Source organism: Anomaloglossus baeobatrachus, chromosome 3 (assembly GCF_048569485.1).
Source record: "Anomaloglossus baeobatrachus isolate aAnoBae1 chromosome 3, aAnoBae1.hap1, whole genome shotgun sequence".
In the NCBI taxonomy this organism is placed as follows: Eukaryota; Metazoa; Chordata; class Amphibia; order Anura; family Aromobatidae; genus Anomaloglossus; species Anomaloglossus baeobatrachus.
The window spans coordinates 133,440,564-133,453,020 of record NC_134355.1 but is presented as its reverse complement, the minus strand read 5'-3'; the positions used below and the strand labels follow the sequence as shown (position 1 = coordinate 133,453,020).

The window sequence follows — 12,457 nt, the reverse complement described above, 5'->3', positions numbered from 1 at the left end:
CAGGGAAAACATGGAAAACTGTATGAGATGGACTGTGCAGGAAGTGAATGCGCGACCCGGAAGCAGTGTGCCACCATGACACAGAGTCTCGGTAAGTATGAAACTCTCACTTATTTCTTCTTTTCTTTATTTTTACTTTAATTGCCGAATCCGGATCGTGCACCTGGAATCTCACGCCCAGGGCCGCACCCAAATATAGTTGAAACCGCGCGGATCCGGACTTTTACGGTCTGGATCCGCTCAGCCCTAGTAATGATACATTGTCCCGACCCGCGACCGACCTTCAAGGTCACCATTGCTTGTTGGATCCGATTTGCCATGTTGGAAGCATATTGAGTAAAGGATAGGCCAACTCCGCTCAGGGTCACGGCACGCTCTACCTGTGCAGTGGCGGAATCTTGGGCTGTCTGACATCAGGCCTTGGTGTCACAGATCTGCAAGGCTGCTTCCTGGTCCTCTGTTCATACTTTATCCATGTTCTACAGAGTGCACACTTTTGCCTCGGCAGATGCCATCCTAGGCAGGAGATCCTGCAAAGTAGCAGTAGCTCAGGCTTGGGCCTGAGCTTGGATTCCTTCTGATTCTTACACCCTATGAACTGCTTTAGGACATCCCATGGTTTTCTGTGTTCACCAATGAAGCAATAGAGAAAATATCCTTCTCAGAGCCTGCATTGGGGGACACATCACCCATCCTTATCTGTTTATGTTGGGCCAGTTAGTTGGTATTTCCTAATGTTGCTTCTCCCACTACTTTCTCACTAACGGATTAGGTTGTGTCAAGTTCCTGGGTGTAGTCTGCTGAGGACGAGTTCATTGTTTTGCGTATTGTCAGCCTCCATGTTTCAAATGCACCAATGGTTTAACGTTTCCTTATTCTCATATGGTTCAATGTGGTTTTTCTGTCATCGTTCAGAATTTAGAGTGTACACATTCCAGTAAGAACAAGTTAAGACTATTTCATGATCACGTAGGGGAGTCCAAATTTTTAACAATTACTGTATATTGGGAAATATTAGTTTGAGCATGTTTAAACTGGTCACACAGTGGTATAGTGGCTACAGAGATGAGTAAAACAGTTTTTTATATTTTAATATCTTCCCTCCATTGCAGAGATATTAGCTTGTACAGTTTCGGTTGTTCATGTTATCTTTTAACTGAGTGTTAGCAGAGATTCTTCTCTGGGGGCGTGTACTTCTTCTTCCCCTGCATGAGATTGACCAATCCCAAGAAGACAGCGTCATGCAGAGGAGAAAGGAGCACACCCTCCTCTGCTCCCTGATCTCCACAGCTACTGTGTGCAGAGATACAGCAAATATCTTCTTACTTCAAGGTATCCTACTTTTACATGAATCTTAAATTGATGTGTTTGTTAGTTTTACTTACTAACTGCAAAAGATTAACACAAAGTGTTATTTACAGGATGTACTGTATGTATAGTACATCTAAACAATTGCATCCCGATTCGTGCACAGACAAAGCACGTCAGAATACCAAATCTCCCAATTGCTGGGGCAGACTGATTTTTTTTTTTTTTGCACATTATATCCACCTAGTGAATGGTAACTGTATATAAAAAAGTATCTTTGCACAGAATTTGTGCGCTGGCAATAAATAACCATGATCCTAAGTGCATGTATGTTTAGCGGAAATGGTTGCCGAAGAAAGATAGGGAAGTGTATATGATGTTTCTTATCTTTTTTGGTTTGTTTGGCCAAAAGGTTTATATAACATTATTTTTTACTTGTAAAATTCTAGGATAATGTGCAGTTTGGTGTTAACTTGGATGTTACCAGTTATACTGATGGCGTACGCGAGACACACAATCCTGTTGGCAGAGCCTTACCTATGGTTGTATGGGACTACTACAAGGTAATAAAAAATACAAAAGTAAAAAAAAAACCAGCATGTACCCCTGTATACCACATAGCACTGAAATAATGCTTTCATGTTGGGAAGCATAAACCTGGTGATGGATTCCCTTTTAAGATTAAAAAATAAAATTGAAGCATCATGACTAGAGATGAGCGGAGCCGAACGTTAAAGTTCAGTGTTCGTAGCTAATACAGTCTTTACAAAAAAAGCCCAAATGTTTGGGTGCTTTACATATGGAAGCCACTCGAGAAAGCATCACTATGCTCGGTGCTCAGCCCAATGCGAGCCACTTAGCAGTGTTTTGAATGGCTCGCACTAGGGGTAAAATCAGAGTTATCGGATGTAGTGTGTACAAAACAAAAAAAAAAATGGGGGGGAAATAAACAAAAAAAATAAAAACCCACCCTCCCTCCCCCAGAAGTGTTATTTTTATGGATGGCTGCATGTGGGCAGAGGGCCGAACTACCAATCTGTGACTTCAAATGAAGTTCAGGTCAAGTCTGGGTCCAGAACTTCACTTTAGATAATTCCGGCAGAACCAAACTTCCACAGGTCCACTTATCTCCAGTTATCACATTTACTTAGTTGTTCCCCACTTGTTCATAGTGTAAAGCAATATGCAGAATGCTGTCGCACAAACATGCTCACTGCAGCCAGTTCTCTGTATAATGTTCACCTTCCCACAGCTGAGTAAGCAATAGAGGGAACATTTTGCCCTTCTTTCAAGGAGGGAGCAGAGACTCTACAGTAGCATGGAAATTTAGCTGAGAAGACTCCTCCTGGATGTAAAGCAAGAAAAGACTATATTGTCAACTGCCAGATGACGAAGGAGACTGATTCTATCCAGAGCCTGCGCCTAGGAGCACAGAACACCGCAACAGGAAATACCGAAGCAAAACTTGCAATGCATTGTTGCTCACCTTCATCCAATGTTGTATTGAAGAGTAGTGTTTGTTTTTAAGAAATTCATGTTGTGGCTCAAATTGTGACCCACGTAGATCTGCTGATTCACAACATTTTCACTAATGCTTGTAACTATATGAAGATAACATCAAGCAGAACTAAACAGAGTCCAATATCTGTGAACAAGATACTGATAAACGACAGTCTGCAAATGGCTTAATTTAGTGCAGGAGGTCCATGTGAAAAAAGCCCAAGTCCTAAATATGCCTATTAGAGGGCACAGATCATTTCTGATTGGTAAGAGGGGTGATAAGATTAAAAAAAAACAAAACACTTCCATAGTCACCGATTCTTTCTTTTTAATGAATGCTGCTCTCTAAATGTTGTACCTACTATGCTGAGCCTGTATGTTCATAATGAAGTTCCATTGTAAAAGCCTTAATATAAACGTACAGTGGCTGCTGGTTCTCACTTATGTATTTCTGGTAGTACCCTATTATAACTATAACCTGTGCTTTGCCTTGTATCTGCAGAATGGATGTTCGTTGAGGTTATTAAACCCTCAAAGCTTCTCCTCCACGGTGTGGAGCGTTTTGTCTGTGCTACAGGAGCTTTTTGGAAGCATGGTTGGTGCAAACACGTATGTATTCTCCTTTTATGCCTCCTGTGTTTTGATAGTCGGAATGCAGATTGGGTTCTTGATCTTACTGAATATTACTGGTTCTTAATGTGTCAACTACTTTTCACTTTGGAGCCTCCTCTGTGGCTAACTATTTACTGTGGGTCAAATACACAGCACAATGTTACATAGTGTGTCTCTGTATTGTTTTTATGGTGCCTATATATAGCACGATAGAAGGCATGTACACACATGGACAAATTGTTAGTGCCCTTCTGTTAAGGTAAGAACACACAATGGTCACTGAAATAAGTTGAAACTGACCAAAGTAATTTTCAATTTAAATGTACTTAATATCAACTCATGAAAATCAGACATTGCTTTTGATTTGTGGTTCAGCAGAAACATGTAAAAGAGAAACTAATGAGTTGGCCTGGCCAAAAATGATGATACCCCTAGAAAAGATTGAAACTAATTTGACCATAGAGACATGTTAGCCCCCTTCACGACCAAGGACGCTATGGTATGTCCTTGGTCATGTTACCACTGGCTCCCTCGGTGAGCCCATGGTAATCCTTGCACATGTCTGCTGATCTGACCATCAGACATGTGAGGCTAGCAGGTGCAGGTGGATCAGAGATCCACCCACACTGTTTAACCCCTTAGATTGCGCTGTCAAACTCTTAATTTTTAACATCTATGGTTTGATTTCTTTGAATTTGTGGATTGGATTGTTACTGGATTGGATTGTTACTGACATCTGTTGAGAAATTCATGTCACTAGCATGTTTAGAAATACTTTTACTTAGAAAATTGGTGACGTGTTCAATACTTTTCACCTGTACACGCAAATGTGCTGTTTTAACAAGTCATCTGCTTTAACCCCTTCACGATCTAGGACATAATAGTATGTCTTAAAGAGGTGATCACCTCTGGCTGCTGCGGTGATCCCTGCATATGTCTGCTGATTCGAACAGCAGACCTGTGTCCCTCGCACGCGTTGGTGGATCCGCGATCCTTCCGCACTTGTTAACCCCTTAAATTGAGCTGTCAAAATGTGACAGCCTAATTTTAAATTGCCACAAAACGCCTTTCCCCGCCGCCATTGGCGGCCCCTTGACGTGATCATGGAGAGCCGATGGTTGCCATGGTATCGACGGGTCATGGGAGGACTCCTGATGCTATCATGACGTATTTCCGGTTACAGCCGGCAGAACAGCAGCTGTAACAGGAACGCAGCATTTCTGATGATTAGAGCTGTGCTGCTCTGATCAGCATAAATGAATAAGCGATCAGACTGTTGATCCTTATAGTCCTTATAGTCCCCCCCCCTTATAGTGGGGGGACTTGTAAAATAAAAAAAAAAAAACTTTTTAAAAATTAAAAAAAACCCAAAACTTAAAGTTCAAATCACACCCCACATTCGCCCCATTGAAAATCAAAGTCCAGCAGCCAGCAACCCGTAATCAGCACGTTATCACCAATCCTGTGGATGAGGCCGGTGTCAAACTTGCCAGTGCCTCGCGTGAGCATCGTGGTGCATCACCCGTCACGGACTCGCACTCTGCTCACAGGAGTGGGTCGGTTGCGTGCATCTCTCCTGTGAGGAGAGTGTGAGTCCGTGACAGGTGATGCAACGCGAGACTCACGCGAGGCACTCGCAAGTGTGACACCGGCCTGAGTAAAACTTTGGCAAGAGGGGGCAATCCTGGTAAATACAGGTCATTGAAAGGATATTTCTTTATCGTTCCTTTGGGAGACCCATACCATGGGTGTTTAGCTTCTGCCTCCGGAGGACACACAAAGTACTACACTTAAAAGTGTAGCTCCTCCCTCTGAGCTTATACACCCCCTGGTAGTCAGTCCTAGCCAGTTTATTGCTTTGTGTCAGGAGGCATACATTCACACATGCATTCTCATCTGATTGTTTGACTTTTGGAAAGAGTTTGAAGAAAAGCGGGTCCATGTCTGGACTCCCGGCATGTCCCTTCTCACCCCACTGTGTCGGCGGTGTTATTAAGGTTGATTTACAAGGCTGCAGCCTTACATGCCGCGCTCCTTCACCATCCCTTCTGGGCTCTGGCTTGAAGTGGGAGCCAGCACAGTCTCCATGCCTGGCAGGAGTCCGGTCTCCATCCACAGCCCCTTGAGGATTCTGTTGGACCGGAGCACTCATCCCCAGGGACATGGCCCTGCGTCTCAGCAGCTAAGTACCTGAGACGTTTATGTTGGGGGTCCCGGTTCTTTATTGTAAGGGGAGAGTATGCTGTATGTGATTGTTTTAACTTTTCCGGCGGATTCTCTAGCTTTTGCCTGAGAACCGCGCCGATGGTGCCTGCTTGTCGGCCTCGCCGCTTAAATTTAGGCCCCGGCTTCGCCGGAGGCCTAGTTTCGTTTTCCTGCCCTCGCATGTCACTCATGCAGAGGGACAGGTTCGGCTCCTCCCGGCGGCCGTTCTACACAGGGGAGGGACACTCCCCACTGCTGGGGCGTCCCTCCTTCCCTGCAGGTCTCTATAGCCCTACAGTTCCCGCTCTTTTATAGGAACGCCCCCTAGTCATTTCTCAGGCAGAGTTCACTCTGCTCTGGGACATCCTGCATTCTGCATCTCTGCTGAGGTGCTGCGACTGGGGGACCGGGCTTCGGGATCTGGAGGGCACACAACACCGTGCTCAGCGGTCTGGTAAGCCACAGCCGGTCTCCGGTTGTGGACCTCTGTATACAGCAGCATGTCTCACACAAGGAGCAAGGCCCAGTGGTCTCTCAGGCTGCTGCTGCACCTGTGATTGAACCCCCGGCCTGGGTAGAGTCCTTTTCTAGGTCCATATCCCAGTCATTTGCTGAGTCCATGGGACTTTTGTCCAGGACTTTGATGAATATGCATCAGCCCCCCTCGCAGGGTGCCTCTAATACTCTTGACAGAGGACTCCTATCCTCTGACCTCCGTCCATCAGAGCTCACGGAGGATTCATCATCTGATCCCAGACCCCGTCCTTCTAAGAGAAGGCGCAGGGTTTCCTCCCCCTCCCCATCCCACGGCTCTGTCTCAAGAGCTGACTCTCAAGATGAGGAGGATGCCCTCACTGGGGGCTCGGGGGCTATGTATCCCATCGATTTCTCTGAGGGTGACTCAGATCTTAGTGATTTGATTGCTTCTATTAATTCTGTGCTGGATCTCAATCCGCCAGTGTCAGAGGAGCAACTCTTTGGCAGAAAAACATCAGTTTACCTCGCCTAAGAGAGTGAAGAGTGTGTTCTTTAACCACTCCAGTTTTCAGACCGCTGTGACCAAACCCAGGGCCTGCCCTGACAAACGCTTTCCAAAGCATGGTTCTGATGACCGGTTTCCATTTCCACCTGAGGTGGTCAAGGAGTGGTCTCACTCCCCAAAGGTAGACCCTCCGGTGTCTAGGCTATCAGCCTGGACCGTTGTGTCGGTGGCTGACGGCACCTCACTTAAGGATTCCACTGACCGTCAGATTGACCTTCTGGCCAAATCTGTGTATGAAGCTGCGGGGACCGCGTTTTCCCCGTCTTTTGCAGCAGTGTGGGCTCTCAAAGCCATCTCTGCTTCTCTAGAGGAGATGCATTCCCTCACCAAGGAATCTATGCCTGAGATGGTTACCTTAACTGCTCAGGCTTCAGCCTTTTTCATCTTATGCCATGTCTGCCATGCTAGAGGCTGCTCACCGCACTGCGGTGACTTCAGCTAATTCTCTTGTTATCCGCAGGATTTTGTGGCTTCGAGAGTGGAAGGCAGATGCTTCTTCCAAGAAGTTTCTTGCTGGGCTCCCTTTTGCTGGTTCACGGCTGTTTGGTGAACAGCTGGATGAAATCATTAAAGAAGCTACTGGCGGGAAGAGTACTTCCATGCCACAAACCAAGACCAGGAAACCCGCCCAGGGTAGGAATCAATCGAGGTTTCGTTCCTTTCGTTCCTCCAACTGGTCATCCTCTAAGCCTTCCGCCTCGTCCGCTAACTCAGCCAAGGATCAGAAATCCAACTGGCGCCCAAAAGCGCGTCCGCAGAAGACCGCAGGAGGTTCTGCCACTAAGGCAGCTTCCTCATGACTCTCGGCCCGCTCCAGCCAAGTCCTTAGTCGGTGGCAGGCTCTCCCACTTTGGCGACGCTTGGTTAAAACAAGTCTCCGATCAGTGGTGAGAGACATCATATCTCACGGCTACAGGATAGAATTCTCTTCCAGCCCTCCAAACAGATTTTTTCTCTCAACTCCCCCCTGCTCCAAGGCCGCCGCCTTCTCGCAGGCCGTGGCGTCCTTGCAGGCAAACGGAGTGATTGTCCCAGTTCCCGCTCAGGAACGGTTCAGAGGTTTTTACTCAAATCTCCTTCCTAGTTCCCAAAAAAGGACGGGTACCTTCCGGCCCTCAAGCTTCTCAACAAGCATGTCCGGGTGCGGCATTTCGCATGGAGTCGTCTGCGATCATTGCCTTCTGCCTGGGAGTTCCTGGCAGGGTCCTGTCGTCCATCAGGAGATGCCTCTATGTGGGTGCAATGTTAGTGTCATCAGCGTTGGTTACGTTTTGCGATAGGAGAGGATCATTTCCAATTCGTGGCTCTCCCCTTCGGGTTAGCCACGGCCCCTCGGGTATTCACCAAGGTCATGGCGGCAGTGATTGCGGTCCTGCACCTCCAGGGGTTAGCAGTGCTTCTTTATCTGGACGACCTTCTGGTCAAGGGTACATCCAGCGCAGACTGTCAGCGGAGTGTTTCGCTCACTCTCGCCACCCTAGCCCAATTCGGGTGGCTTGTCAATCTTCCCAAATCCACTGTGACTCCGACCCAGAGTCTCACGTACCTAGGGATGCAGTTCGAGACTTTGCCGGCACTTGTGAAGTTGCCCTTAATCAAACCGCAGTCTCTCCGGCTAGCGGTGCGCTCTCTCCTGAGGCCCTGCCGTTATTCCCTCAGGCGCCTGATGCAGGTGCTGGGTCAAATGGTGGCCTCCATGGAGGCGGTTCCCTTTGCCCAGTTCCATCTGCGTCCTCTGCAGCTGGACATTCTCCGCTGTTGGGACAAGCGGCCTTCCTCCTTACAGAGGTTAGTGGCTCTGTCGACACGGACCAGGAGCTCTCTTCAGTGGTGGCTTCGACCCCTCTCCCTGTCCCAAGGGCGCTCCTTCCTGACTCCGTCCTGGGTGATTCTCACCACGGATGCCAGCCTATCCGGCTGGGGAGCGGTACATCTCCACCACAGAGCACAGGGCACTTGGACTCCGTCCGAGTCAGCCCTTTCAATCAATGTGCTGGAAACCAGAGCTGTGCTTCTAGCTCTCCTAGCCTTTCACCACCTGTTGGCGGGCAGGCACATTCGAGTCCAGTCAGACAACGCGACAGCGGTTGCCTACATCAATCACCAAGGCGGGACACGCAGCCGCCTGGCAATGTTGGAGGTCCAACGCATTCTTCAATGGGCGGAGGACTCCAAGTCCACCATATCCGCAGTCCACATCCCTGGCGTAGAAAACTGGGAGGCAGATTATCTCAGCCGTCAATCCGTGGACGGTGGCGAGTGGTCCCTGCACCCGGCAGTGTTTCAGTCAATCTGCCGCAAGTGGGGCACTCCGGACGTGGACCTAATGGCATCCCGTCACAACAACAAGGTTCCGGTTTACGTGGCTCGCTCCCACGATCCTCAGGCCTTCGCCGCGGACGCTCTGGTTCAAGACTGGTCCCAGTTTCGTCTGTCCTACGTGTTTCCACCTCTAGCTCTCTTGCCCAGAGTCCTGCGCAAGATCAGAATGGAAGGCCGTCGAGTCATCCTCATTGCACCGGACTGGCCCAGGCGAGCTTGGTATCCAGACCTGCTCCAACTGTCCGTGGAGATGCCGTGGCATCTTCCGGACCGTCCAGACCTGCTCTCGCAAGGTCCGTTTTTCCGCCCGAATTCTGCGGCACTCAAATTGACGGCGTGGCTCTTGAGTCCTGGATTTTGACGGCTTCTGGTATTCCTCCTGAAGTCCTCTCCACTATGACTCGGGCCCGTAAGTCTTCCTCCGTCAAGATCTATCACAGGACTTGGAAAATTTTCCTGTCCTGGTGTCACTCTTCCGGCCATTCTCCTTGGCCATTCTCGTTGCCGACCCTTCTGTCTTTTTTTACAGTCCGGTCTGCAGCTAGGACTGTCCCTCAACTCTCTCAAGGGACAAGTCTCAGCTCTATCAGTGCTGTTCCAGCGGCGTCTCGCCCGGCTGGCTCAGGTCCGCACCTTTCTGCAAGGTGCGTCTCACATCATTCCGCCTTATCGGCGGCCCTTGGATCCCTGGGACCTTAACTTGGTCCTCACGGTATTGCAGAAACCCCCTTTTGAGCCCCTTAGGGAGGTTTCTTTGTTTCGTCTTTCTCAAAAGGTGGCCTTTCTAGTTGCCATAACTTCTCTCAGGAGAGTCTCTGATTTGGCTGCGCTCTCCTCGGAGTCACCTTTTTTGTTTTTTCACCAAGACAAGGTAGTTCTCCGTCCGACCCCGGACTTTCTTCCTAAGGTGGTCTCTCCCTTCCACCTTAACCAGGATATTTCCTTGCCTTCCTTCTGTCCGGCCCCTGTTCATAGCTTTGAGAAAGCGCTGCATACTCTAGATCTGGTGCGTGCTCTCCGGATTTATGTGTCTCGCACCGCTGCGCTTAGGCGGTGCACCTCTCTTTTTGTGCTAACCACAGGGCGGCGCAAGGGTCTCTCTGCTTCTAAGCCGACCTTGGCCCGTTGGATTAGATTGACCATTTCGGACGCCTACCAGAGTACTCAGGTGCCTCCCCCGCCGGGGATCAAAGCACACTCGACCAGAGCGGTCGGTGCCTCTTGGGCTTTTAGGCACCAGGCTACGGCTCAACAAGTCTGTCAGGCTGCCACTTGGACTAGCCTGCATACCTTTTCGAAGCACTACCAAGTGCATGCTCATGCTTCGGCAGATGCGAGCTTGGGCAGACGCATCCTTCAGGCGGCTGTCGCCCACTTGTGAAGTTAGGCTCCGCCTACTTCTTAGTTTTTCTGTTTATTCCCACCCAGGGACAGCTTTGGAACGTCCCATGGTATGGGTCTCCCAAAGGAACGATAAAGAAAAAGAGAATTTTGTTACTTACCGTAAATTCTTTTTCTTATAGTTCCGTATTGGGAGACCCAGCTCCCTCCCTGTTGCCTGTTGGCAATTTTCTTGTTCCGTGTGTTTATCACCGGCTGTTGTCGTGGACAGAGTCTCCGGTTGTTCCGGTTCTTACTCGGTTCTACTTGTGGGTGGCTACTCTCCTTCAGCTTTTGCACAGGACTGGCTAGGACTGGCTACCAGGGGGTGTATAAGCTCAGAGGGAGGAGCTACACTTTTAAGTGTAGTACTTTGTGTGTCCTCCGGAGGCAGAAGCTAAATACCCATGGTATGGGTCTCCCAATACGGAACTATAAGAAAAAGCATTTACGGTAAGTAACAAAATTCTTTTTTTTTTTCTTTCTTTATGCTGCCTAACCTGTTGTTACCTTATTTTCCCAGGTACCTTACTCCTCCTAGCACGCAGGGATTTGCACCACATTATGATGACATTGAGGCCTTTGTGGTACAGCTGGAAGGCAAGAAACACTGGAGGGTCTACAATCCAAGGTTAGCTCTGAAGTAGGAGGAAGGAAAAAGGATTCCAGCTGTATTGTCCTGTGATTGTGGTTCAGATGTTCTGCACATATGGCATGTTCGTGTCAGTCCAGCATACATGGTCAATGTAAAGGCTGGGTCCATGAGACAATATATAAGAAACTGTCGGAAATGCTTCCAGCCTTTGCTCATTAACCCTTGTAACCCAAAATAAAAATAAAAATAAAAACAGACCTTCAACAGTAACTAAGCATGTTGGAGACCAGATATTCACTGAAGATTTTATCCGTTACAATGCAGATAATCGAAGCTGTGGCTTAATTCTGCACCAAAATCAACAAGAAAATGTGCATCTAACAGGCGAATTATGTTGCAAGTTTTTGTATTGATTTATATACAGTGTGTCCACCCATATCCTATCCACCGCCATTAACTTGAGAACGGCGGCAGTTAAAGGAATAGAAGTGGTGTCTAGGTATAGTAAAGTAGCCATGCGCTACGTAATGAAACCATCTATAGCACCACCTGGTAAAAAACAACGGAGTTAGCATTTTTAGCTCGAAAACGGACCAAGATAGAGAAAAAAGGGAATTTAAAAAATTGTAGGGCATAATCAATTCTATATGAATCGACACCTTGCATACAGAAATGCTATGATATGAAACACATGACCCCCCCCAAATCATTGAATGCTGGTCACTAATATGCCGCTCATATAACATTGAGCATCAAAGTGGCCACCGTCAGCAGCAATGCACATCTGGACTCTGGACAGCATACTGTATCTTGCTGCACGTTGTGCAATATGGTAGGTGACACGTTTGCACAAGCATCTGTGATACGTCGTCGTAGGTCCTGTAATGTTGGTGGAGGGGTCGCATACACCTGCTGTTTGATGTGACCTCACAGAAAAAAGTCCAATGGGGTCAGGCCAGGTGAGCGTGGAGGCCACTCCACGCAGCCACCATACCCAATGACTTGTAGGAAGGTCTCCATGAGGTATCGCTTCATGTCCGCAGCCTTGTGAGTTTTACACGTTCTAATCATAGCATTTATGTATGCAAGGTGTCGATTCGTATTGAATTGATGATGCCCTACAATTTCGTAATACTTTTTTCTCTTCCGTTCCGTTTTCGAGATAAAAATGCTAACTCCGTTGTTTTCCACCAGGTCGCGCAATAGGTCGTTTCATTGCATAATAGCGCATGGCTACTTTACTATACCTAGACACCACTTCTATGCCTATAGCTGCCGCCATTCTCAAGTTAATGGCGGTGGACCGGATATGGGTGGACACACTGTATTTAGAGGGCATATGGCTCTTACATGTGTTGTCTACTCAGTTCTCTCCACTAAGCGCCAATCCTTGTGTTACAAGGTCAGGCCCAATGTAATTCTGCATTGTTGAAACCTGGCCTATCCAGTGCTAAGCTGTTCACACTGCATGTTTGAGAAGATATCCAGGTTGG

General features: G+C 48.0%; 1 protein-coding gene across 2 annotated transcripts in view; it reads left to right on the top strand.

Annotated features, from left to right (window-relative positions):
- RIOX1 (ribosomal oxygenase 1) overlaps window positions 1-12,457 on the top strand; it is a 69,850-nt gene that overhangs the window by 18,842 nt on the left and 38,551 nt on the right. For both annotated transcript variants that reach the window (XM_075338135.1, XM_075338134.1), the window contains 3 exons: window positions 1,758-1,871; window positions 3,311-3,417; window positions 10,893-11,000. In XM_075338135.1, coding sequence (XP_075194250.1) covers window positions 1,758-1,871; window positions 3,311-3,417; window positions 10,893-11,000 — 329 coding nt within the window. The remainder of the gene's footprint in view (window positions 1-1,757; window positions 1,872-3,310; window positions 3,418-10,892; window positions 11,001-12,457) is intronic.